Raw genomic sequence first — 26,814 nt, 5'->3', positions numbered from 1 at the left:
GGGAAGGGGAAGAGAAGGGACCGCCCCGGGAGGCGGGTCAGGCCGGGCAGGTGTGAATGGGGACGGAGTGGGTGTGATGGGAGGTGATGGATGCTGATGGGGTGCGTTGGCAGGCGCACTGGGGCATAACAGCGGTAAGGGCGGCTGCGCTCTGCGCTCCTCCCCAAAGCAGCCCTCGCAGCTCCCGACTGTTCGGGATCCCATCCCAGCATCTTCTGGGAGCCCTGTGGGATCCTCCGTGATGTCGCTGACATCCTCTCTCGTTAGCACCCGGGTCCCCTCGGGAGCATCCCGCAGCCCTTCGGGCATCTCTCCCTTCCCCTCCCAGCCCCAGCTCCTGCTGCTCCTCTTGTCCTGAACGGAGCAGGTCCTGTCCGTGGGCTCATTGGAAAGGCGGCAGTGCCCAATATTTGAGCAGGTTTCCTCCTCCACTGCCTCCTCCTTCACAGCCCTTATGATGGCACTGCATGCACGTCCTATAGCCTGATGCCGGGGCACTGATGCTCTCAGCAAGGGCTGGTACGCACGGGGTGCTGCTGAGCCTGATTCTGCAGTCCGGGTCTCTTGTGATCCTGCATGTGTTTTGTTGCCATTCCCAGCTTACGGCTCAGAGTGGATTAGCTCCACAGGAAGCCTGGTTAGAAGTCTCTTGGATGCCTTAACCACAGAATCACGGAAGGAGGTGAATTTCCCCCAGGGACAGATGACCTGGCAAAGACCACACACTGCACAGGCCCTGTGGTGCTTCAGGAGACAGCAAAGAGCCGCCTGTGCTCTGGGATGGGTGGTTTCCCCAGGTCATTTCTCACCCAAGCCAAGGACCAGTCGTTATCTGATGTAGCAGCAGCACTGCCCAAGCCAAAGTTTCCCCTTATTGCTCTTTGATGGGATGACTTCCAGAGCTCTCCGGAGGCTTGAGGAAATCCCAGAATCCCAGACTGGTTTGTGTTGGAAGGGACCTTAAAGCTCCTCCAGCTCCAACCCCTGTCACGGGCAGGGACCCCTTCCACTGGAGCAGCTGCTCCAAGCCCCTGTGTCCAACCTGGCCTTGAGCACTGTCAGGGAGGAAGCCCAGGATATGGTTGGCATTTTGGGCTGCATTTCTCAGTGGTTGGTCAGACTCAGTCCTCCATCACCTGATGCCAGGGTGGGCAAGGTTGTGACCCCCTAAATATGTGTCCCTGAACCCAGTGATGCTGTGGAGAAGCGTTTGCCCCAGGGCGGGCTAATCCAGCAGTCACCTTCCCTACAGAACCAGCCCTGGTGATGCAAACACAACAAAATGCTGTTGAATGTGGTGTTGCAATGCCCAGAACTGTGGTCCAGGGGGAAGCATGACCCAGCCAAGGGGTTTCATGGGCTGTAGCAACCCTCATAGTCCTGTCTGTTGGAAGAAAACCACAAGAAATAAACCAATATGAACTCCAGAACCACTTGAGCCAACCCATGAACAAATAATTTTAATGGTTTTCAGCAGACTGTAGTTTTCTCGGAGCTCCACAGTCTCCTCTCTTTGAAGTTGGACAGATACAGTAAACACAACAAATATATGATACAACCCATCACAGCTGGATTAAAAAAAATACACAAAAAATATAATACATTAAAAAAAAGGATTTTTTTTAACATTGTGGACTGACACAGCTCTAAAAATGGTGATTGTAACCCTGGAAAGCTTTACAAAGTCGTTAAAAAAATAAAACAGTACTTCATGTGAAATTCATAAATACACTGGAGGAGAACAGAGGGGATGGGGGGATGAGAAAGTGTCTCTGGGTACCAGGCAGCGTGTGCGGGGGGGGCAGGTGGGCACCCCGGGATGGAGGGTGCAGGGATGGATGCAGGGATGGAGGCACCGACCAGTCCAGTTCATGAAGAGCTTTGACCCCCAGCAGGGCCGGAGCAGGGCACACCTGTGTTCTATGGGGGGAAGCGCTGAGTTCTCATTCCCAGAGTTTTTAGGTCAGTGAGTGAAATGGAAGAAAGAAAAGGAAGCACGAAACAAGAAGCATGCTACATACAAGAACTCGGCCGGGCAGCCCCGGCACAGCCCTGGGATGGGTGCCCATGCCTTTCCCTGGATTCTTCCCTCTCTCCTTCCCCCATGCTCTGCTGTCCCTGCTCCATCCAGGCCCACCACTGAGTGGCTTCTTAAAGCAGCGAGAGGTTGAAGTCCCCACATCTCATGGAACGTGGCACCACGATGGCAGCCAAGGCCCTTTCCAAAGCTCTGGGGCTGTCCCTGCTCTCTACACCTGGCAGCATCAAGCCTAACCCCCCCCCCCCAGTCCCATCACCCCTGGCTCCAGCACCCCTCAACCCAGTCCTGCACCTCCCGCTGCCTTCACCCCACAAGAAACCTGGCCAGACCTGCCCATCGCAGGCTCCTCATCCCCCTGCCAGCCTCCTGCCACCCTGCACCATGCCACCACCTCAAACCCCAACCTCTGCCCCTCCACATCCCTCCTGTGCCCTGGGGATGCTCAGCCCATGCAGAGCCTAGGGACTGGACATGCTGCCTGGGCCGATTTTGGGATGCAGCCACAAAAGCACCTCCAAGCAGAGCCAGTCCCTTGTTCTGGTGTCCCTCCTGTCCTCTGTGTCCCCTCTCTGTCCCTCTGTCCCAAATTCTGCCCACTCGCAGCCTGGTCTTGCATTGCACAATGCGCTTCTTCTCCCTGTTCCAGCTGCCTCCCCAGCTGCTTCCCATGGGATACAGGCAAGCCAGCCAGAGCGGCTGGGGGGAGCAGCTGAAACCACAACAGTCAACACCAAAAAAGTCCAAAAAGGTGAAATAAACTCCCAACAAAAGGATGGAAAATGAAAAGTAAATCAGGCAAATCCACCCACAGTGCTCTCTCCTTGATACTCCTCAGCAAGCAGCCACAGTGGGTACGTTTAGCCTGGGTCACCCCAAGTGCAGAGCTCGGGGGATCCCACTGCCACGTCTGCAGCCACTCCTGGAATGGGGACACCCCCAAGTCCCCCCTACAGGAGCTGTTCCCCAAGCCCAGCATGGCTCTCACCCATCAAACTCATTGTGGCACCTCTTCCATCACCAGCACAGGGGGCAAAAGGAGGTCCTGGACACCACAGAGGGTCACAGTCCTGGTTACAAGCATGGTGTCTTCTTTAAAAGCATTAAAAAGCACTTTAGTTTAAAAAAGGGGAAAAAAAGAGCCATAAAAAACCAAGATTGCATCGTCAATGGCCTCCCACTTCTGTGCCACCGGCTCCCAGTGCCTCACCTGGCCATGGAGAAAGAGCATCCTGGGTCCCCTCCACCCTGTCCTACCCTGCTCCAACCTCAACATTCCATCCCTGTGTCCCCACCAGCACTGATGCCAGTGGGATTCAGATCAGCCCTGCAGTGATGCTGCTGCCGTATCCTCCAGCCCATCCGTACTCGCTCCTCTCCACTCAGGCCTGGGACCAGGACCCTCAAGTGCGGGGTGAGAGGAGGGGTTGTCCTCTGCTCCGACATCCCACTGCAGGCGGTGGGGCACAGTGGGCTCCCGGCCTTCCTCGGCCTCTCCCCATCCAGCTCTGGATGCAGTTTTCCTTTCTCCCTACACTTCCTTTCCCATTCTTCCTTTTTTTTCTTTTTTAATTTATTAAAAAAAAAGAAAAGAAACTGTTCCTAAGTTGAAACCATCTGCGTCACAAGTCAGTCTCTTTTGGCTATTGTTTCTCTTCCTCCTCCTTCTCTCTTCACGAGGCAGTGGGCACGGGTGGCTGCTCGGCACAGCCCCCCCACCCCGCACCCTTCATACCCCCACCCGTCCCCGAGGGCCCCTAGTCCTTGACCAACTTGTAGACGTGGTGCTGGGCGCCGTGCTCGCTGGTGGAGACCTCGAAGACAAAGGCAATGCAGAGCAGAGTTTCCTGGGTATCCCTGTTGGTAACAACCTGCGGCAGAGCACAGAGTGCATCAGGATGGGGATGTGCCCATGGGAGATGCTGTTACTTGTGGGGTTGATGGGCTCAGATACTTTAATTGCACCATGAAAAATGTGATTATTTAGAATCCTAGAATGAACCAGGTTGGAAAAGCCCTTTAATCCCATCCAGTCCAACCATTCCCAGCACTGCCAAGGCCACCCCTAACCCATGGCACTGAGGCCTCGTCTCCGCTGTGTGAGCACTTGCAGGGCCGGTGCCTGCAGCCCTGCCCTGGGCAGCCTGTTCCAATGCCTGAGCACCCTGTGGGGCAGGAATTGTTCCTCAGCTCCATCTAAACCTGCCCTGGTGCAGCTTGAGGCCGGTTCCTCTTGTCCCATCCCTTGTTCTATCCCTTGGGAGCAGAGCCCAGCCCCTCCTGGCTCCATCCTCCTCTCCGGCACTCGTAGAGACATTTGGGGTGTTGAACAGGCACAGCCAATTTAATTGCACTACCAAGAACTTGCTACCCAGTTTTTGGGGGCTCAAGTGCTTGCACTGCCAAGGCCGAGTGCCCTGGTTGCACACAGCAGGATGTGTCAGGGTGGGAAATGCTCCTGGAGAAGGAAGGGAATTACCTGCAGGATGGTGAAATTCTCCAGGACGCTGTTCATCATGTACTTCTCAGGGAGGTGCTTGAGTTTGTGGATGAAGTTGATCATGTACTCGCACATGGGAGACCGGTGGATGCGGTAGACGAACCGGCCGTTCTCCAGCCGCGCATATTCCGTCTGTGGGGCACAGCCAGGGTGAGCACTGGGAACCCAATGGCACATGGAAAACCACAGGGTGGCCAACTGGGATAGGATGAAGATGGCCTCTCCACTCCCATGAGTCCTAAACTCAGCTCTGGGGCTTTCTCCATCCTGGAACCCGCTGTGGACCAGATTCCCACCCCTTCCTGATGCAGTGGGGCGCGGGACTCACCTCCACCTTCTCGACGACCTGCTTCCCAAAGGAGCACACCTTGGTGGAGACCGTGATGGTCATGTTCTCTGCACTGCTGTACTGGCTGCTGACACCATAGAAAGTCCCCGGCCCATCCTGGATTGTGCTGTTCAAATCCGCCTGGATATGATACAAGATATAGGGAAGCTCTTAGTGTGAGGGTGCTGAGGCGCTGGCACAGGGTGCCCAGAGAAGCTGTGGCTGCCCCATCCCTGGCAGTGCTCAAGGCCAGGTTGGACACAGGCGCTTGGAATTGGAGGAGCTTTAAGGTCCCTTCCAACCCAAAGCATTCCATGATTCTACAGTGAGCCGTGACATGGTCCTCTTAGGTGCCATCCCACCCAGCTCTCCATGGGAACAGGGGACACCAGCTTACGAGTTGCCCAAGACGCTCCCACTCCCCTGACAACCTGCACCAAGCCCATGGCTCAAGCACAACCCTCCCCATCTTTATCCTCTCAGCATCATACCCAGAATTTGACGAGGAAGAAGGAGTTCTGGGGCCCACGCTCATAGAGCTCCTTGAGGCCACCTTTCTTCTCGGGGAACTTGTCATAGATCTGGCGGATGTCCACAGCCTCCAGCAGTGGGTCACTGTACGAGGGGTTCGTCTGTCCGATGTGAACGAAGAGGTGTTTGCTGTACTGTAAGGACAGGGGTGGGGAGATGAAAACGAGAGGGGAGGTGAAGCAGGAGGTGAGCTCACAGCACAGAAACCACCCATGTGCTGGCCAGGCTGAGAACATTGGGGCTGTTCAGCCTGGAGAAGAGAAGCTGATGGAGACCTCAGAGCAGCTTCCAGTGTCTGAAGGGGGCTACAAGGATGCTGGAGAGGGGCTCTGCATCAGGGACTGCAGTGACAGGACAAGGGGTGATGGGTTCAGACTGAAACAGGGCAAGTTCAGGTTGGATCTAAGGCAGAAGCTGTTCCCTGGGAGGGTGCTGAGGCGCTGGCACAGGGTGCCCAGAGCAGCTGTGGCTGCCCCATCCCTGGCAGTGCTCAAGGCCAGGTTGGACACAGGGGCTTGGAGCAGCTGCTCCAGTGGAAGGGGTCCCTGCCCGTGGCAGGGGTTGGAGCTGGAGGAGCTTTAAGGTCCCTTGCAACACAAACCAGGTGTGGGGACAGGTGCTGGGGACACACAGGTGACCGTTACCGTTTCGGCATCCCGTGGCACCTCCATGAAGGCAGAGTACTCCAGGAGCCGGAGCTTGGCGGAGGCGATGGTACGGTCCTGCCAGACCGGCACGGCCGAGGCGGCTGGTGGGAGCGGAGCCAAGGGCTCATAACCTGCAGGGGAACATGGACACCCCGGGGTGAACTCCCCCTGCACTGCTGTCCTGTTGTATCCCACACCCACCCAGACCTCCCAGCACAGGAGGCTTCCCATGGGATGGCCAAAACATGGGATGAAAAGGGAAAGGGACTTTGGGGGGGGGGGGGATGGGATGGGACAGAGCCGGGAGCAGCAGGGTCCTGCTCATCATGGAGCTTTTTGTAGGGTTGAAACCCAGGTTTTCCCCTAGAACCTGCAGGAGGTGGTGGGAGGGTGGCACAGGGCAGGGGACAAATAGGACCAAGCAGGTTGCAGTCCCTGTAAGGAGGGCAAGGGCAGCACTTACTGGCTAGTGATGGAGGCATGGGTGGCTGGATGGGGTAAGCTGGTTGTGCAAATGGTTTAATGCTGGAAAGCAAAGAGCATCATTAGATTAAAGAAGCCTGGGTTACCCCAGCCTCTCACCAAGGGGGGGTCTTGCCCAGCATTGGGCACTGGAGGGATCTCATACTTACTCCTGAGAGGGTCCAGGCTGTCCTGGGATAGGCCCACTCCAAAACTGGGAGAACAGGACAGGAAAGAGTCAGCAGTTTGTGACACCCCAAATTCCCCTCCTCCCCTGCTTCAAACTGCCTCGAGTCCCCATATCCCCCCTTGCATTGCCACCAGGTCTGAGGGTGGCCATCAAACACTATCCCCCTGTCCCCCCCACCCCAGGGTGTCCCTGTATGGGGGTGTGGGGCTGTCCTCACCCTGGGGGCAGCGGAGAAGACAGCCTGAGGAAGAGGAGGAGGGGGGCTGAGCTTGTTCTGCAGGACGCTGGCTGACACGATCTGCGCGGAGGACATGGAAGCCATGCTCTGCAGAGCCTTATCCTTCGAGACCTGGTCCTGGGGGGGACAGGAGGGAGATGGCAGTTATAGGGGCAAACTGAGACCCCCCATCTGAGTGTACCAAAGCTTGGAGCTGGTCATGCAGACTGGCCAAAGGACCAGGGCAAGTGGATGCCCCCCCCCCACCCCAAAACCACTCTTGTGTTAATAACTGATTGAAGCTTGCAAATGTCCCCTGGGCAAGAGCTGCTGGGGCTGGAAGGTATTGCCCCCCCCCGGGGATGCAGAGGGTTGAGCCCCTCCACAGGAGCAGGTAAAAGCAATGGGGAACAAAAGGCATCAGAAACTGAAGCTCAACTTACCAAGTTCATGGCCTGTCCACAAAAGAAAGGAAAAAACAAAGGTTAGAGCCTCGTGGGAGCCTGTGGGCAGTGTGTGCACCCCCAGTGGGTATCCCCCCCCCCCAGCTCATCAGCACAGCCTGGTCTGGGGATTGAACCCCTCGCCCAGGGGATGCACACTGTAGGCATCGATGCCTGGGCTTAATCTCACCAGGAATGGGACACCAAAGCCCTCCCTCTGTTTTAGGAGATTGTCAGCCAGTGTCTCTGTTGGCTTTGTCGTATCCTCTGCAACCTTTAACATCCTTTACCTCAGCAAACCCCAACACCTGCAGCCAGGGCACAGAGAGGAAGAGCCACCAGCTCCTGTCCTGCCCAGGGATGTCAGCATCGAATTCCCTACAGGCACCACAAGGAAGATCCTGGGCACAACCCATCTGTGCCCTGTGTGCATTCCTATGGGAGACCAATTCTTTTTCCCTTTGCCTTTTGCTGGGCAGGAGTGGAGTGCCCCTAGGTCTTGCCTCATGGCAGGGCTGCTCCTCCAGCCATACCATCAGGACACATGGTGCTTGTCCCATTGCACAGCCTGTTTTCCTCTGAGCCTTCCTCAGGGATCAATCACTTCATCTATTTCCACCTGGGGCAGTGCATGAGCATGGGCATGCAGCCACACGCAGCACTACCACGTGCATGACTGCGGCTTAAAACACTTCCATTGCTCACGGGAGGGAGTTTCCATTCAGTGGGACAGGCACTGGGTGAGGGCAGAGGGGTGCCCACACCTGGCTTTGCCTCCCAGTATGGCTGGGAAAAGACGTTTTGCACCCACAGTGTGTTGTTTAAAGGGATCTCTGCCTTGGTTGCTGCTGCTGGATTCCTGCAGGCAGCATGGCCAGGGATGGAGAGCGCAGCCATGGACACCGGTCTCCATCCCCAGACTCCTGGGGTACTCCTGCCTCTGACTCCCCCTTGCCCTGGGCCCTGCAACAAGGATTCTTATCTATTTGATTTGGGGCTGGGAGCTACGTTTAAGGTGCACGAGCTCAGGGGAACCTCCCAATAGTTTTGGGAGCCCTCTCCTAGCTTCTCCCACAGGCCAAACCCATAAGGAGTGGGAGTGCTCCTGGCACCCCACTCATGGGGCACCAGCATCCCTGCTGAAGGGATGCGGAGGTTATGGCTTGGTGGGTTCCTGGGCAGTGTGAGCCAGAGCTTGGTAAACCTTTGGGTGCCAAAATGCGAGTGCCAGTTGACAGTGGCCCCACTGCCAGCCTCAGTGCAGGACACTTGGACACAGCATCCAGGACAGGGATACAGGGAGCAGATGATGCATTTTGGACCTGGAGGTCATGGCAGGGAACTGAAAGCTTTTCTGGCCTCCTCTGCAAGGCAGAGGGTGTCCCCCCTGGATCCTGCCCATGGACATGCTTCCTGGTGTGACAGTGCTGGGATTAACCTGGGAGTGTGCACAGCCCAGCCTGGAGCTGCTGTCCTCAATGGGTGGTGGTGCAGTGGGGACCTCTCTGTTCCCCACCTTGCACCATGTGGGTCCAACCTGAGCAGGGCTCAATCCTTTGTCAATGCCCCCAGTCCTGCCCCCATCCCCATCATCATCCTCCCCACCACCGCCACAAAGCATGGTGGGACCAGTTACAGAAGGGTTAGTTGGGCTCCAGTTAGGAGGAAGGAAGGAAAGAAAAGCCAATCAGAGAAGAGAGGATGATCCAGTTTTTCCTCATTCGGCTCCCTTGGCTCCTGGAATCACAGGCTGCCCTGGCACCCCCATTTCTCCTCCCTGCGACCCCTGTGTCTCCTCCACAGTAGCATGGCCCCATCTGGACCCGCTGCCATCCTCATCCCCGAGGTGCCACCTTGGCCATATTCAGACCTCGTGCATCAGAAGTCTCTGAGCTGGCAGCCTGCAGGGACCCAAAGACCCTCCCTGCTTCTGTCCATATCCCACCAGCACCCATCCCCAGCGGGGCCAGATCTCAGCTTGCAGGGGGCAGCCCTTTGCACCCCTTGTTTGACCCTCACTGTCTTGCTGGCTGCTCTTGGGGAGGTGCTGCCCTTCCTGGGAGAACCCCTGATAGCCCAAAAGAGGGGAGCAACCCCCATGGATCACCAGAGGAGGTTGAACCCCCCATTTCCCCGAAGTGGAGTCCTTGCTTGGGCAAAAGGAGGGGATTTGGCACCCAGATTCACCCTTCTGGCGGAGCAGGAAGGGCTCTGCCTCCCCTCCCATCCCTGCGCTTCTCTGTGCATCCTGCAGTGATGCCTCTAAACACCCATCTGGTCCCAGAAGCCGAGGGAGGGGGAAGGAAAACCAAAACCACCAAACCAGAGCGGTAGTGAAGGAAAGCAAGCGGCACACCAGAGCCGGGTGTTAGTGGTCAGCAGGCGGTGGGCGCCTACCTTCAGCTTGGACTGAATCTCACGAGATTTCCGCCGGGCAAGAACCTGCAAGTGGCTAGAGACCTGCAGAGAGAGAGCAGGAGAGGGAACAGCAGAGCCGTCAACCAGAGGAAAGGAGGAAGAGGAGAAAGGGGCTGCCCATGCTCACAGAGACACCGCCGCGGACACCTGGGCAAGGGCACCAACCTACCTTGATGCCAACCTGGTACTCCCGCACCTTCTTCCGAGCTAGAACCTGTATGTGGCTGGACACCTAGCGCCCGCCACGCGTTCGGAAAGGAAAACACAGAGAGCGTGAAGATGTGTTCATCCCTGCGGGGTGGGATGGTGCTCCTGGGGAAGGGAGCATGGACAAGGGGGGAGCGCAGGGGGTGATGCTCCTGGAGATGCAGAGGGTCCTGTGCCTGCCACGAGCTGGAGAGTGAAACTGGAGGGGCTCTGGTGCTGCTGCAGTGATTGATGATGGTTTATGCCCCGTTTGGGGTGAAGCTCCTCGGCGTGAAGCTGATGCAATTGGGGGGGTCCATGTTTACCATGTCTTGGGGCTTCCCAGAGCCCGCAGCCCCTGTGAGTGCAATGAGCTGCTGCTTGCAGTGTTGAGGGTACAAACCGGCTGGTCTGGGGGCACCTGGATTAGCCTGCAGCAGGTCTGCAAGCCTCAAGGGAGCTCCAGGAGGGACCAGCTCATTCCCCTGAGGCTCCTGCCGGTTTTGCAGGTGGGAAAGGTGGGAAGTGTTGTGAGGTTTTGGTGTCTGGACCCTTCTAAGGGCAGGATCCAAAGCAAGGAGGCTGATGTACAGGGAGGAAGGGGACAGGCAAGATACTTCTCCCACCAGCGCCAAGCTGGACAACAGGCTGTGCAGGACATGACTGCACAGAGGGGACAGTGCCACATGCACTCCCCCTTGGGCATTGCTGTCACCCAGCACTGCATCCTTCCCCACATGAAGGGGTCCAGTGGGCCAGCTGAGGCTTTAAGCCAGAAATAAAGCACTTGTCGGTGCTGGTCTGAACACAGGGACAGTGGCTGAACCCTGATCCCTCTCCCGCCAGCATCAGTTCTGGAGGGATGTCCCCCAGACAGTGCCTGGGGACCCGTGTCCCTCCCTTGCAGGGCCTTGTGACATGGGACAGTCCCAGCACTCCAAACCCATCAGTGCCCTGCGATGGGAGATGAACCCACTCAGAGCACCACGGGTCACCAGCTCCTGGCTGGGGACCACCACAGAGGGGAGGTAAAAGCCACCAGCCATGTGACAAACAGACACATCCCATTAAGGGCAGTGTGTCCTCACACAGGTTTGATCTGTGGCAGGAGGGTGAAGCTGCTGGGATGGATGTGACCCTGCTCATGCAGGCAATGGAGGACTACTGCACGCTCCCTGCCCTGCTGGCATCCATCTGTTTGCCTCAGCACCAATCCTTGCAAAGAAGCAAGGCTGGGGCAAGGGCTCTGTGGGACTCCCAGGTCCCCAGGACCTGCACAGCCTCTCCCCTGGCCAGATGGGGACACCTTGGGATCAGCCTGGGGGTCTTGGGGGTGCCTTCACTGTGGTGTCTGGCACCATCAGCATAAAGCCTCAAGCTGCACCAGGGCAGGTTTACATGGTGCTGAGGAACAATTCCTGCCCCAAAGGCTGCAGGCACCGGCCCTGCAAGTGCTCACACAGCGGAGACGAGGCCTCAGTGCCATGGGTTAGGGGTGGCCTTGGCAGGGCTGGGAATGGTTGGACCAGATGGGATTAAAGGGCTTTTCCAGCCTGGCTGATTCCATGATTCTAAGGGCCAGAGGTGGGAACGGTCTCCAGATCCAGGTGGAGCAGCAAAGGGATGCACGTGGATGCACACACTGTTCGGATGGAGATTCCAAGGCTCCTGCCCCCATGGGTGACCCCAGCACAGCCGGGGAGGTTGGGTGCTGCCTGCCCCATACCCCAAGCTTCAGGGCATCCGCAGATCAGGCTGGCACTGACCATCCCGAGGGGGTGTGTGCTTGAGAACAAAGCTCCTTGCAGAGGATGAGGGTCCTGCTGGCAGCAGCGTTGGCTCCAGGAGGGGATGCAGAGGACAGGGGATGCAGCCGGGCACCCGCTCACCCCCAGGCTTACCTGACCCCCCCAAGCCCCCAGAGTGCCCCCAGGAGTAGAAGCACAGTGATGCCCTCACCTGCTTCCTCGTCCGCGTCTTCCCTGTCCGCAGCTTGATGTACCGGGCTATCAGTTCGTTCCGACCTGCCAGCAGAGCCAAGGGTCAGCCGGGGAACCGGGGGACAGGGGCACCAGCACCCCCCAACCCAGGCTGAAGATGCTGGTCCTCAATGAGGCTGCTCCTGAACCGAGGCAAGTCCTTAACGGAGGCACTGCCAGGAGATGGCGCTGCCACGACGGCTCTCTGGCCCGATGGGGCATTACAGTGGCTCGATGGGATATTGGGGTGACCCTAGGAGACGTACGGGTGCCCAGACCCCTCCAGACCAGCGGCACCCACTGGGTCTGGCAGCCCAAAGCATAAGTGGGTTCAAGGGGTGTGATAGCAGCCCCAAGGACCCCACCACAGCCCAGTCCCCAAACACGGGTCACCACGGACCCCTCAAAGCCCAGGGAGGACCCCATGAACCCACTCCCTGCATCCCTTCCCACCAGGACCCTGGGGCGCCCCCCCCGCACCCCACTTCCCGTTCGCAGGCTGGCGCTGGCCTTTCCACCACTATTTCCTAACGTCCCGGGTCTAATTCGAAGCAGAAGTTGCTTTTGCACCACATTTTGGGGGCCAGCTGTGGCCAATCTCTGCTCCAACGTCAGAGCAGCCGGCAGCTTTCTTGTGCCGGCCGCGGCCCCCCCGCCGTGCCCCCCGCGCTCGGGGGCGGCCGGGAACGCCACATGGAGTTCCATGGACCAGATGGTCGCGGTTGGAACTTGTGGAAATGCCCTTGGAGCAGGATTCAGCTTAGAAAATACATCCCTTAAAAAGCAGATCCATAATCACACCCCCCACCCCCCCAGTCCTGTCCTCTCGGCACAACCGGCCCTGGAGCAACTGGGACTTCCTGGAGGAGGAGGGACACACACAGGGACAGACAGGGCCAGGTGCCATAGGGATGGCTGCACTGTGCTTGAGATGGGTGCTGGCAATGGGGCGCATCCCAGTGGCACCCCAAAGCACTGAGCACAGCTCCTATCGCCCCTGCCATTCCCAGCCTGCGCCCTGGCCTCGTTAGTGCCTAACAAAGGGCAAAGGCCCCATGGGTGTCCCCCAAAGCCAGGGGAGATGATTCCCACTGCGGGGTGCGGGTGCAGAGGATCAGGTGCTGAGCCCCAGCCTGGGGGTACCCAGCACTGCAGCAGCTCCCAGGTCACATCAGCTCCTGAGTCTCCTCCTCTCCTTACCCAGACCAAGGGAAATAGGGAAATAAATATGGGAAATAAATAAAGAAGGGATATAAACGTGGGTGCCTTCCTGCGGGCAGCAGCCAGCACCTCCTGCACCCATCCTGCCTCGCACCTCACCCCAGCCACCACCCTGGGCTGCACCGTCCCTGTCCCCCGTGATTCACCCAGGCAGGTCCCTGTCCCCCATGATTCACCCGCTCGTGCCATTCCCTCCGAGAGGGCACGTCCTGCTCCAAATTACCACATTCCCCAAATTCCTCTCCCCTGACACCACCACGTGAACCAGTTGGACAGGCTGGGTTAAAAATAACCCAGCGGGCAGCGACTGTGGAGCGGGGGCCAGTCCCAGCCCCCCAGCTCCCACCTGCTTGCTGGCATCAGTGGGGCACAGGCTGCTGTGGCCATGGGCATCCCATGGGACACCCCAGAAGAGGCGGGTGGCGGAAAGCAGCGGCACCAAAGCACCTCTATGTTGGATGCTGGCATTGCCAGTGCCATCAGGAGCTCTTGGGGTCCCCAGTAAGCTCAGCACCACTGGCTGGGGGTCCTGGTGGGGAGGTGCTGGGGAGGGAGATGAAAGGGATCTGCTGGGGGAGGCCGCTGCCTCTTTAAGCAGCTGCCAGATGTCTCCCAAAGGCTGGAAAAACCGGTTGGGGCTCAGCGTTAGGGCCAGGCTCCCGGCGGCACTTCAGCTATTCCCGGAGAAATCCCAAAAATGCACCCGCTTGGGAAGCCCTGTGCTCCCCCCACACTCTGACCTGGGGGCCCCAGCAAGCAGGGTGGCACAGGGAGCTGGGCTGGGGCAGGGACAGTGGCGTGGTGATCACCACAACCACGCATCCCCTTTGCCCCTCTCTGTGAGCCATGGCCAGGGACATCCTGGGTGGGTGGCACAGGGAGGTTGGAATGGAGGTGCCGGCCTTTGGCACTGCAGGGTGATGGTGACATCGTGAGCCATCCCCGAGGTCACCAGCCCTGGGGGTGACAACATGGGAGGTGGAGGGGAGGAGGGACGGGGACACCATGACACCTTCCCCTGCTCTTTGGTGTCACCATACACGCTGTGCCTGTGCCAGCATCACCTCCTGTCCGCATCACCCATCCTCATCCTCTTCCTCCCCATTGCACAGAGCTGCCAAGATGGAGACATCAGAAACTAGGCTGAGAGCACTCCCAAACTCATTGCACCAGTGGGGCCAACCAGCCCTGCTGCTGCCAACAGAGCCAGGTGCAGGTGGCTCGGGGTGGGTTGGTGGCTCTCACCACAGGGTGCTGCCCACCCCCAGGTCCGGTTGGGAAGGGTTGGGAGCGATGCGGAGGCGCAGGGGAGCAGGAGGGCTGGTGCTGGCCCCGCAGTCCCGCACCCGCTCCCTGCCCCACGGCTTCACCAAACCAGTCCTTCCGGCAGGGCCGAGAGAGGGAGGGAGCAGGAGGGAGAGCCAGGCAGAGGGAGGGGATGCAGGTCACTGCCACCTCCCTGGTCCAGCTCTGGGATGCACCCGGAGAAGCTGCTTCTGCTGTTGGGGGGTGCTTGAAGGTGATGCCCCAGTGTGGGTTTGAGGTTTGGCTTCACCCCCATCACTCACCGTACATCTTGCCCTCATCCGAGAGGATGATTTTCCGCCTGCCGCAGGGGGGGTAGATAGCCAGCGCCTCCTGGAAGCTCTGCTCGATGTCCGGACTCCACACGCCCTCGGCATCATTGTCCAGACTCTTGTCCATGCCGTCCTGGCCATCTTCCCGCCCCTCCCCGGGGCTGCCACTGGCGTTCCAGCTGTTGGACGCTATGGTGCTGGCTGCTCTGGGCTCCAATCCCGAGCCCCCACGGACACACGACAACCTGCAGGACACACGGACACCGGTTAGACACAGAGACCCTCACTAGAGCTGCAGTGACAGCATGGATGAAGGTCATTTCCTAGCACTGGCCCTGTCTCTTGTTGTACCCTCAGCTGGGAGCAGCATCCTGGTGCAGGGCATCACATCCACAAACAGGCTTTCCTTGGGGACAGAGCCATGATTTCCAGGAGTACTCCCAAACCCAAACCACCAGTGACCAACCAGGGTCAAACTGAAAAGTTTGGGAAGGAAACAGCCCAGATGCTGCATTATCCATGAGGAGCTTGGCACACAGTGCCCATGGGTGACACCTCAGGACAGGGCAGCAGCAGCCCTACAGCCTGTGCGCCCCAGCCCCACACCAGCACCCGCACACACTCCAAAACTGCCCTCAGCCCCAAACCCCAAACTCTGTTAGCAAAGGCAGTGCTGGGATGTGAAGGGACAGACATTGGGCTGCTGCAGGCCAGACCCTGCTAACGGGAACCATGTGCCAGAGCCCTATCCCTGGCACCGGGAGAGGCCCCCGGCCCTGAGGATGCTCGGCCTGGGTGCTCTGATGCTGGGGAGCCTTCAGCCCTCTCCTCCTCCTCCTCCTCCTCCCTGTGCCCGGCTCCCCACGCAGTGTTGTGCAAGAACACGTTTGTCGGCAGCTGCCGGCGGTGGGAGCGGAGGTGTCTCCTGCGCTGCGCTTCCCGGACGGGCTGGGAGTGTACAAAGGTCTCCGGCACAGACATCTCCTTTTAAAGGAACTGAGCAGCCGCTGGCTCCAGCGCCGGGAGCCGGGAGCCCTTCTCTTCTTTCTCTTCTTTCCCTTCTCTTCTTTCTCTTCTCTTCTATTTTCTCTTATTTTCTCTTCTTTTTCCCTTTTTTATTTTTCTTTTTTCTTTTATAAAACAAGAACCGTCGTGTCCCCCCCCCCATTCCCGTTCCCATCCCGTCCCCATCTCTCTTTCCCCCGTCCCGATGTGATGTCAGCCCCGCCTGGTCCCCGCCGCCCGCCCCTGCCGCCGTCCCCCGCCCGCTGCTCCCCCTCTTGCCGAGCACTGTGGCCAAATAAGGAGAACTGGATTGTAGGATCCAGGCGGCCAAGGCGGCGATGGCGGCGGCGGTGCCGGATGGGCCCGCGGCACCCGAGCCCCGCAGCACCCCGGTCCTGCGGCACCATGAGTCCCGGGTTATCCCAAGTGCCACAGCACCCCAAGTCCCACAGCATCCCAGTCGTTACCCCAAGTCCCACAGCATCCCAATCATTATCCCAAGTCCCACAGCATGCCAAGTCCCATGGCACACCGAGTTCTGTGGCACCATGAGTCCCATGGCACTCCAAGTCTCACGGCACCCCAAATCCCATGGCACGCCGAGTCGAGTAGCATCTCAAGTCTCACGAGACCCCAAATTCCATGGCACACCGAGTCCTATAGCACCTCAAGTCTCACAACATCCCAAGTCCCACAAAATGTTGAGCATTATCCCAAGTCCCATAGCACACCAACAGCACCTCAAATCACACAGCATCCTGCGCCTGCTGCCACGCTGCTCCATCCCTCAGACGGATGTGTTGCCCAAACCAAGTGGACTGTCCAGGATACAAGGGGATAAGGGGACACCAGGTGCCAGGCAGGGATGATGCAGGTAGCACATGGAGATGGCCCCAGCGGGTCCCCCCCTGCAGCAGGGCTCTGTTCCAGTGTGGCACCGATAACTGTCTTGCTGGGTGCTGAGCCCTGGCTCCACTGTGGCAGCCCACGAACCCCCAGAAGACCAGAACCCCCAGACAGGGGAAGGGGAGATTCCGCAGCTGCACCACAGCAGCCCAAGACCCTGAAGCCCTCAGAACCCAGGGGGGCCTCGGCCCCACAGCCCTGCACCAGGCCAGGACCCCCCAGCATTCCAGTACCCCACGGCACCATGAGGGGAAAACCCCAAAAGCTGATGTGGGGGTGACTTTGCTTTGCCAGGGGGACCCACCAGACCCCCTGCCCTCCTCAGCTGAAGGGTGCTCTTATAGCAAAGCTGTAGGGACAAAGGCAAAGCTATTGGGCCATGGACAAAGCTATAGGTCTTCCAGCAGATCTATAGGGCTGGTGGCACCAATGTAGGCAGGATCCTGGATCAGACAGCGTGACCACTGCCCTGGGTCACCATCCCCGTGCCAGACGCTGCAGGCACAGTCAGGGTTCCAGCTCACATCCCCCAGACCAGAGCTCCCCACTCCACTGCTCCCCCCAGCAGGCAAAGCCCAGCCCAGCCTAAGCCAGGAGAGGAGGGAGCGTGATGCCGGGGCTCCTGCCAAGGTGCGAGGAAGCAGCAGCTCCTCCTCCTCCTCTCCTCTTCCACCGAACCTGCTTTTGGCTGGGCTGAGGGACTGGATTTCCTGGAGGGAGTGTGCGAGCGCTGCGCTGACGCAAGGCACGGCCAGCGCCGCGCTCCACCCTGCCCTTACAAAACACCAACAACAGCAGCAATTAGGAACTGGTGTGGCTGGACGGGCTGCGGAGGGACCAGCGGCCAGACCTGCTCCGGGCAGGGGGGTGACCGGACCTGCTGGGAAGCATGCCACCAGCTCCTGCCTTCGGCTGCTCCCCAGGCACTGGGGGACAAACCCCTTCCCGTGGCGCAGGCACCTCTGTGGGGCTTGGGGACCCCAGGACCGCTGACCTGTGGTGGGGATGCTCACCCCCATGGGGATGCTCACCTCCCATGGGGATGCTTGTTCCCCCGTTGGTACCACGCTCCAGCCCAAGGCTTTTAGTGGGGGCTGGAAGGGGGCTGCACCTTTGCAAGGTCCCACAGTTGTTGCAGGATGGGTACCAGCAACAGGCAGGGGAGGATGGTGCCAGGGAAGCCCTTATCTCCCTGCAAGGCCAAGGCTGTGCCAGGGGATGGTGTTCCCACAGGATCACAGTGCTTGGCCCTGGTGCCATGTGTGGGGGATGCAAGGGAGACCCTTGTGCAGATCAAGGAGAGCTGCTGAGGGCTGCGGAGCCTGGAAATGACACAAGAAGCCTCTTTAACCCCTGCAAAAGCAAAGGGGAGGTTGCAGAGGGGGAGGCTGCTTCGGAGAGGGTGTTCTCTGCTGGGTGGTGGGAAGGAAATGCTGTGGAGGAAGGGTCTGTGGTCAGAGAGGTCGGTGGGCACCCACTGGGGCTGGGTGCGGGTGCAGAGGTCAGGAGCAGGGTGCTGCCAGGACCAGCACAACCAGCCACGATAGGGATCAGGGCAGGGGAGAGCAATGGGAGTACGAGGACATCACTGCTGAGAGCTGCAGGACCACGGCGCAGGAAGAGGTGCCCGGAGCTCCCTGTCCCCATCCTTGTCCCATGCCACCAAGATGGGGACAATGGGGTATTCCTCTCCCCCAGTGTGCTCACCCCCAAAAGTATCGTCCCAGCCACCCCTGACCTCCATGGCAGTGGCAGTATCACCAATCTCTGGGTCCAGCATCGCCCTTTGCAATGCTATTGCCACAGCATCCCACTGAGCCACCAGGGATGCAGGGCATGGGCACCAGCATCTGCTCACGAGGGGGTAAGCAGCACAGAGCGCTCCCTGTGGAGACCATTTTTGAGGGGACAAGAGCAGTACCAAGGGTCCCTCCTTACCTGGGGCTCCCCCAGCCCATGGCAGGGCACTACCAGCACCCAACAGGATGATCCCCTACGGTGCTGGGGACACTGGTGGAACAACAGACCCCAGGTGGGGGTGTCTGGCTGCATCCCGGCTCCATCCTACCTCCCCATGCAGGAGGCCTGGAGGGATCCAGCTCTTCTCCCTCTCTCCTGCACACAGACCCCATGGCAAAAGGATAAAAGTTCATGGACAAGCCCGGGCAGGCTTGGCACGGAGCAGTGCTCACTTCGCACCGGCACAGCCGCAGCACTGCGAGGCCACCGGCAGCCCTCCCCATCACCATGACCAGTGGCACCAGCACCCAGGGGTGAGGGGAAAGAAGGAGCCCCCATTGCCCCTCGTGCTGAGTGTGCAGATCCCATAGCCCGCTCTGTGAGACCCCAAAGGAGCAAACCCTAAAGCTGAGGCTCCTGCACACCCCAGCTCCTCCCCAGCACATGGGGCTCAGCACGAGCGTTGCTGGGGGGCTGACAGCAGGCTGCAGGCAGGCAGAGGCCTTTGTTAATGTGCTCCTTGTGTCAGGCAGGGGACCACAGTGTCCCTGCTGCTGCCTCTGCCCACACTGGGACACTGGGAACAGGCCCTGGATAAACGCTGCCTGCACAGACACTGCCTGGAGAGCCTTTCAGAGCAAACCCAGAAACCTCAGGGCTCCAGGGGACCCCAACAAGACCACGACACATCAGGGAGGATGCTGCCCTGTCCCCTGCCGACCCCAGAGCCAGGCGCGGAGCTCAGCTGGGCACGACCCAACAGTGCTTTGCTTGCAGTAACCAAGTCCTTCTCACAGGAATCCTGTACCCCTTGGCAGCTCCACCATGGACCCTTTGGGAACACTTTGCCCCAGACCCTGCCACAGTCCCGCAGGGAACACAATCCAAGCTGCATTCAGCCATCCCAAGGACAACCAACACCCATTGAGACAGGTGACAGCAGCCAAGCGAGACCCTGCAAGGCAGGGAGGGCAATGGAAGGAAGTTTGTTTACATCGTGCTCCTCTTCCAAACAGCTCTTGGGCTGCAGTGTGGGATTCCCTAGCTTGGGAATGGAAGGGAAGAGCAGCCGCTCTGCTCCATCCCATCCAGGTCTGTACCTCCCTGCCAGGGACTATTGGCCACCTTCACCCCAAAGGGACCCCAGGGTGTGCTGGGGACCAGGGCAATGGCAGAGCCCCCCATACAGCCCAGCTCCCCCTGAGACAGCTCGACTAATTTCCTCCCCTCTATCGCTTCCTGTCCCTTCCGGCTTGGCGGGCGGCTCAGGAAGCAATCGGAGCGAGGAAACCGCAGGAGGCCACGTGGCAGCATCCCACCAGGGTCCATGGTGCTGCTGGGGCTGCCCCAGCAATGTGCCCCTCAGCTCCGACTGCATCCCCAGAGCCAAAGGGTCCCCCAAGCTCCCAGCAAATCCCGAGGGCCCTGCTCACAGGGATGCGGATGGTCCTCACCCAGCAGCCCAAGGCTGAGGGATGCTCAGACCCTTCATCCATAGGGTGAAGAAAGAGGAAACTCAAGTGATTTGGCCCAAAACATTTTGGCAGGAAGGAGGGAGGGGACCAGGCAAACCCTGGGGCACAGCCCAAGATGCTTCCTCCTAACGGCAGAACCATGGGTGTCAAACCAACCCCTCCGACTCCCCTTCCTCCAGCCCGGGTAGGGCAGCAGAGCCGGGTTTCGGCTGCTGGAGGACCTGAGCCAGTTTTGCTCAAGCCTCCAGGTTCAAGACCAGAGGGCAGAGGACAGATGGACACCGTAACCCTCCCTGGCCCAATTACGGCCGCCCTGCCCAGCCAGGCCGGGGCGTTTCACCCAGCATAAATAGAAAGCTTTTGCAGCATTAATTGCTCTCTGTGTTATGAAACATTCTGGATGGAAACAACAGGCTTGGAGTTGCCTGCCGGGGACAGGCCACCACCACTGTGGCCATCCCATGATACCCCCAGCACTGCTGGCCAGTAGCAAAGCCAGTGCCAGGCATTGGCACCCACTGGGGACTGCTGAAGTCGCTTTGCTCCTCCATCAAAATACACCCAACCTGGGATGTCTTGTACTGAACATCCCCTGTAGATGAGCTCAGGGTGGCTACCCCGTCCCCTATCCCAAGGGGCTCCTGGCACTGCTTGTCCAGAGGGTTTCTGGGAGCAGGGAAGCCCTAAGGGCCTGCAGTGGTTTGGTGTCCACTCATCCGGGTGGGCCAGTCGTCCCGGATAACCTTCCAGCCCTCAGACCTACTCCTGGGTGGAGAAATGCCTCCACGGAGGAGTTTCAGGTGCTGCTGACCCTATTTAATGCCATTGCAGCAAGGACAGGGAAAGCGCCTTCCCGGGGATGCCGGCTGCCAGGCGAGGATGAGGAGGAGGATGAGGAAGGCTGCAATGCATTTCACACCCACCCCCGGCTGCCTCCACCCCTGCGAAACCCAACCCTGCCCGGGGAGCAGCTGCCTGAGCTGCGGCACCACAGCCTGAGCACCGGGATTGGAACACAGAGGGGCTGGGGTGCAAACGCTGGTCCCCCCCAGCACCGGAGATGCAAGGTTTTGGGGGCTCAGGCACAGAGATGCTCCAGTCTGGGACCCAATGTGACATGGCAGTGCCACCCCTGTGAGGGGGACATGCTTCCCTGCCCCACCATGATGAGCATGAAGCTCAGGGAGCCTGCATTTAACACAGGAGATGTGTTACAACTACTTGGAAGGAGGCTGTAGTACGGGAGGGGGCCAGTCTCTTCTCCAAGGAACAAGGGATGGGACAAGAGGAAACGGCCTCGAGCTGCACCAGGGCAGGTTTAGATGGAGCTGAGGAACAATTCCTGCCCCACAGGGTGCTCAGGCATTGGAACAGGCTGCCCAGGGCAGGGCTGCAGGCACTGGCCCTGCAAGTGGCCATGGGTTAGGGGTGGCCTTGGCAGTGCTGGGAATGGTTGGACTGGATGAGCTGAAAGGGCTTTTCCAACCCAGTTGATTCTGTGATTACAGATGCCCAAACTGCATCAGTGATCTATTCCCAAAAGGGATATTTTGGGGTAGCAGCACTCTCTCTTGCACACCAGGTACCCGTGCAGAGCATCGCCTTCTCCCAGCACCTCTCCCCACTTCCCAAGCTGAGGAGCTGGAATCAGGCACAGCGACTCCTGCTCCCGCAGATTGAAAAACTGCTCTGGAATCCTTGGGGAGGAAAGTTGCTAAAAATACACGAGGGCAGGATTCTTGGTAAAGGAAGGCTCCCTGGCAGGAGGCATGGCCCAGAGTGCCGGGGAGCACCCACACATTGGAGCCAGACCCGGACTCTCTGCTCTGTGATGCCACCTGGACAAGGCTGCAAATGAGGTCCATGGGAGAGCCAGAATCCAAACTCATGCCACCAGTGAGTGCGGGCTCAGCGAGCCAGCACCGTGGCCAATTCACCCATCAAGAGTGCGGGTAAGAAGCCAGGCAGGGAAGAAGCGGATCCTACAGATCCTACCCCAGACCTTTGCTCCCGGTCTACAGAGCACCCGGATCTTCCTGCTAATAAAAACCCGACGCTTGCCTGGGTCGGGGGCTCGCGTGCGGGTGTGCTTTGTCCTAAACCCGAATTGCCTAAGCTTGGAAGGGGGGGGGAGAGGCAGGAGCCGGCTGGCTCTGGGGGAAGGGCGGTGAGGAGCTGGCATGGGGATCGCAGCCCATCCTCCACGCACGCCGCGTCTGTAAACTTTGAACATCTTCCGGAGAGAAGTTAGTGGCTATTGTGAGCAGCTGGATCCAATTGTGCGAGCAGCGAGGAGGAGACAGTCGTGGGGGGGGAATAATGGGGCTTGGCGCTCGCAGCGAGGATCCCCGAGCCCGGCCAGCCTGCCTGCATCCAACCCACCAAAGGGAAACTGAGGCACGGAGCGGCACGGGGCTCAGCATCTCCCTGGGTAATGCCAACCTGGCGCTGAGGCATGCAGGGCATTGCCCCTGTGTGTGTCCCATCGCCCCACGGCTCTTCCCAGCCAATGCGGGGTCACCCCTGACATGGGGTCACATCTCCAGACCCCAGTGCTCGCTCCACCGCACACATCCCTCCCTCCAGCTGCTGCTTCCCGCAAGGCTCTGCCCACCACCTAAAATTAGCTCCGGCTCTGCCGGCCCATCCCCGGCCACCCCCCACAGAAGGAGCTCTGCCAGCACACGCTCTGGGTCGCTGATCCCCCCCGGCAGCGAGGGGGAAGGGGATAAACCAACCTCCTCCATTGCTCCCACCTCGCAAGCCACCTGTGAGAGATTCCTGGTGTTGTTTCTTGCAGCCCTGGTTTGTAAAAGGGTGGACGAGGATGAGATCTGGGCTGGCTTTAGCCAGTGGAGACCTGGCACATCTCATGACACAGCCCTGGGCCATGCTGGGTTCTGGTGCTGCTGCTGTCTCGCAACACCAAACGGGGGATGCTGAGGACATCAGAGCATTACATCCATTCGGGACCAGATGGGGGGACATACTCCAATGGGATTTGCATCACCAGGATAGATGTTCTTCAACAACTGGACACTCACATTTCTATGGACCCCATCAGCTGTGCCTATACGAACATCATCCCCAACTGCCACCCCAAGGATGAGATCATGGGGTTCACAGCTTGTCACCTCCAATGTTCTCAGCCACTTGTGCTCACCACAAACCCTTCAACAACCCGCATGGGGACCCCAAAACAGCGCCCAGTGCCACGATCCACCCACTCCCACCACCATGGGTAGGCGAGCGGCCACCCAGCCCCACGAGGAGGTTCCGCTGGGCCCCTCACTCCCATAGCACCAAGCGGGGAAAACCGGAGCACCGGGAGCTGCAGCAGCGTGTCCAGACCTGCAGCAGGATGCGGCCGTGCGTTATCGGGGGGGTGGCTGCCCCTGCCACGTGCCTGCTGCAGGCTGGCATGGGGACGGCCCCACACTCACCCCATCATTACCTCCCTCCAACAAAACATTTCATAAGCCTCCACGTGACGGTGGCAATAGCGAACGCCCATGCGCTCCGGAGCCTGCCCCAACCACAGCACGCAGGTGCCTGGGCACCAACCCCAGCTCACACCTCGGACACACGGATGAGGAGCTCAGAGCATGGCCTGGCCACCCGGCAAACCCCCTAGAGATGGGAGCTCCTGAAATAAAACCTATGTGGTTACATGGCATCCACCAGCAGTGGATGTGACACCTCGGCAGCCCCGACAGCCCCTTGCAATTGCCATCTAGAATTTAGTGATAAGCTCCTAGAGATGGGACAGTTTTTGGACAGCATCCATCCCATTCATTGATGGGACCCCAACCCCACAAAGAGCCTTGGGGTGGCTTTTGCCACACGAATCCTGGCAGCACCCTTCATTAGGGCTTTGCAGCCCATTCTATTCTCTGCTTCCATGGATAGAAGAGGTACCAAAGCAGGAAAACACACTGCTTTCCTGTAAACAGCCCAGAATTGCCCATGGTCCCAGTTTCCAACGGAGCTCACCTGCCACTGGCCTCGTGCTCGCTGCTTTTGACAGGAGCCACACAGTTACTCGCTATTTAATACATTAATTACAGCTGATTGGCAGTGCCACCCCCTCCTCCCAGAGCCACCCTGCTCCACACCATCAGGAAAGGCTCCTTTCCTCAGCACGGTGCCAGGGCCACTGGGATTCACCTCCCAACCACCTCTGGTGGTGGCAAGATGGGGATTAAATGGTGATTAAAAGGAGATGCTGTTTCTGGTCTCATGGTAGATAGCGACTGTATGCCATGGGTAACGGATGCAAGTCCCTTTACTGATGAACGGTGGGTCTGAAGGGGGTTTTGCTTTGCAGGAAGGTGATGTTAGAGGTGGGACAGCTGCTGGTGGGTTCATCGCTGCACCCCTTTGCTCCCCAGAATGCCCTGGTTGAAGCATCCCCCTGCTACGAGCTGAGCCCTGACACTGCAGTCACCCCGGTGGGGAAGAGGGGCCTTGCAATACCCAGTGCCGCTCACAGAAGGCAGCCGGAGCCTGTTGTGGAGCTCGCTGCTTTCAAAGTGTTATTCCTGTTAGAAAAGCCAGTGCGGTGCCAGCCCTGCAGGGATCCGGGTGCCCAACATTCCCTGGGGACAGGAACATCCCCCCCGTGTCACTTGCCTGGGAGGGGGTGGCTGCTCCCCCCACACTCATCCGCAACCCCTTCCCATGGGAACGCCGGCTCCACAAACCCAAACAGGACTAAATCCCAGGCCTCCTCTCAGTGGGGCACTTGTGCCCAGCCTCTCCAGTGGGGAAGTGCCGGGAATGTCACTCAGACAACGCCATGGTCACAGTCGCTTTTCCCACAAGCAGGGTCCCAGCCCCACCACCCCACACCCATTTCTCACCCAGCTTTGCTGTTGGATGACCTTGGCGAGCCCTCGCCCCACATCCACTTTGGGGACCCTCTCCTCTCATCCCAAAGTGAAACAACCCACACCAAAAGTGGGTGCAGGGAAGAGCTTGGGTGCCATGGAGGCCCCCAGAGAGGTGGGTGCAGGGCGGGGGGGAAGTCACCAGCCTGGCAGCCCCCCAGCTCTCTACTCATCATCACAAGCAGCCCCAAACCGGGTAGGGGGGTGGCAGCTCCACTGGCAGGGCCCCCGGGGGCAGTGCCAAAGCCCTGACTCACAGCACGCACGTACCCGCGCCGGGTAAAGCGATAGGAGGGGACAGAGGACGCCGGAGCCCAAAATACCCCAGTGTGCCTGACACCGGAGATTATCGCTTTGCCGTGGGACGGTCGCCTGCCCTGGCTCCCTACAAAGCACCAAAACCCCCCAAATCCCTGCCCTCACCTCTCCCCGTGCCAACCACCCAACGGCAGTGGCAGGCTGCATGGTGCCCACCGCCCTGGCAGGGCCTCCACTACCATTTCCAGATAGTTTCTCCCCAAAATAGAGGTATTTTTCTCACCCAAGTACAGACCTGAGCAGTTTCGGGGGGTGGAGACGGGTGGCACTGCAAGGGCTTGGCCTTATTTTCCTTCCAAAGGGGTTAAGGAAGAAAAAACACACTCCAACCCCAACCCCAAGGAGGGTGTAAAAATAAAATAATAATAATAATAATAAAGATGACACACTGCTGAAAATTATACACCTAATTGCTGCCTCGTTAGCAATGCGCCCCTATGACGAGGCACCAAGTGTTTAGCATACAGTCAGTGTATGGTCATCCCCTACATGCCTGTGACACACATGTAACGTGACATGCCTGTAGCCCCCACCCCCTGCCCGGGACAGCCCCCCAGTCCCGTGCTGTTTCCCCGGGGGGGAGGGGGGTGTAGCCGGAGCGTTTATCTCTTCCTATAACGCCTGGCGCCTGCTCCCGACGTACGGGCTATACTGTACACAAGGCCTCTTTGTAACCCCGTAGGTCCCTATAGGGGAGCAGCCGGAGCGGGGAAGCAGCGCACAACAGCCCCGACGGGGCGGGACCCTGGGGACCCAACGGGGGGTGGGGGGGGTTGGGGACACCTTGGGGACACCGCGGCTGCGCCCCTCACACACACACCCGTCGGGGGGGGACCCGTACGGGGCTGCCGGGTGCTGGGGGGGCGAGGGCTGCTGCGACCCCGCCGCCTCCCCACCATCCGCCGGGGCTCTGTGCAGCCGCAGGGCCGGGAGGAAGGAGGCGCCGGAGGAGGAGGAGAGGGAGGAAGGGGGGTTGGGAGTCTGTTCCCGGCGAGCACTTACCTGCTCCGTGCTCCGGAGGGGCTGGGCCGGCCGTGGGTGCCGGGACCGGGACCGGGGCCGGACCGGGGCCGGGCCGGGGCCGGGCCAGGGAGGGCGGAGGAATGCGGGGAGCACGGCGGACTCCCGGGTCCGCGCACGGAGCCAGGCGCAGGGACGGGAAAGTTTATGCAAGGGAGGAGCAGAAAGTTGGGAGTCAATCAGGAGGCGGCGGGGCCGGGCCTTCCTCCTCCTCCTCCTCCCACCGAGCCTCCCGCCCCCCTCCCGCTCGCACCCCCGGGGCAGCGGCAGCGAGCGCCGCGGCTTCCCCTCCGCCGGGACGGTCCTAGGGAAAGGGCAGCCCTGGGAGCGCCCTCTAGGAGCCTTCCTCACCCTCCTCCTCTTCCTCCCTCCTCCAGCCCGCAGTCCCAGGGCCGGCGCTGCTGTCCTGCCTCGGCACCAGCTTGCCACGGTCCCCCGCTCCACTCATCCTCACCTCCCTACGCTCACCTTCTCCCCTTCCACACATCATCCTTGTCCTCTGCAT

General features: G+C 59.5%; 1 protein-coding gene across 2 annotated transcripts; it reads right to left on the bottom strand.

Annotated features, from left to right (window-relative positions):
• Positions 1–1,434: 1,434 nt before the first annotated feature.
• Positions 1,435–26,484, bottom strand: TEAD3 (TEA domain transcription factor 3). Of its 2 annotated transcripts, none has more exons than XM_034069667.1 (14): positions 26,292–26,484; positions 14,729–14,982; positions 11,920–11,984; positions 9,944–10,006; positions 9,754–9,816; positions 7,357–7,368; positions 6,914–7,051; positions 6,677–6,720; positions 6,508–6,569; positions 6,042–6,175; positions 5,358–5,531; positions 4,867–5,007; positions 4,518–4,670; positions 1,435–3,909 (listed from the first exon to the last, which is right to left on the bottom strand). In XM_034069667.1, exons 2-14 carry the CDS (start codon positions 14,862–14,864, stop codon positions 3,796–3,798), a joined length of 1,299 nt encoding a protein of 432 aa, XP_033925558.1. In that variant the 5' UTR covers positions 14,865–14,982; positions 26,292–26,484; the 3' UTR covers positions 1,435–3,795. The 2 variants fall into 2 exon arrangements, with proteins under 2 accessions (XP_033925558.1, XP_030898792.1); XM_031042932.2 differs by lacking the exon at positions 26,292–26,484 and adding an exon at positions 25,525–25,547.
• Between the last annotated feature and the right edge of the window lie 330 nt (positions 26,485–26,814).

This window comes from Melopsittacus undulatus, chromosome 16 (genome assembly GCF_012275295.1).
Source record: "Melopsittacus undulatus isolate bMelUnd1 chromosome 16, bMelUnd1.mat.Z, whole genome shotgun sequence".
Classification (NCBI taxonomy): domain Eukaryota; kingdom Metazoa; phylum Chordata; class Aves; order Psittaciformes; family Psittaculidae; genus Melopsittacus; species Melopsittacus undulatus.
This window is presented reverse-complemented; position numbering and strand designations above follow the sequence as displayed.

Excerpts from the sequence above, each read along its gene's own strand:
- TEAD3 (XM_034069667.1), bottom strand. The coding sequence starts at position 14,864 with ATGGACAAGAGTCTGGACAATGATGCCGAGGGCGTGTGGAGTCCGGAC. Across the intron at positions 5,008-5,357 it reads TCTTCCTCGTCAAATTCTGG|GCGGATTTGAACAGCACAAT; the intron begins GTATGATGCTGA and ends TATCATATCCAG. Across the intron at positions 4,671-4,866 it reads AGGTCGTCGAGAAGGTGGAG|ACGGAATATGCGCGGCTGGA; the intron begins GTGAGTCCCGCG and ends TGTGCCCCACAG.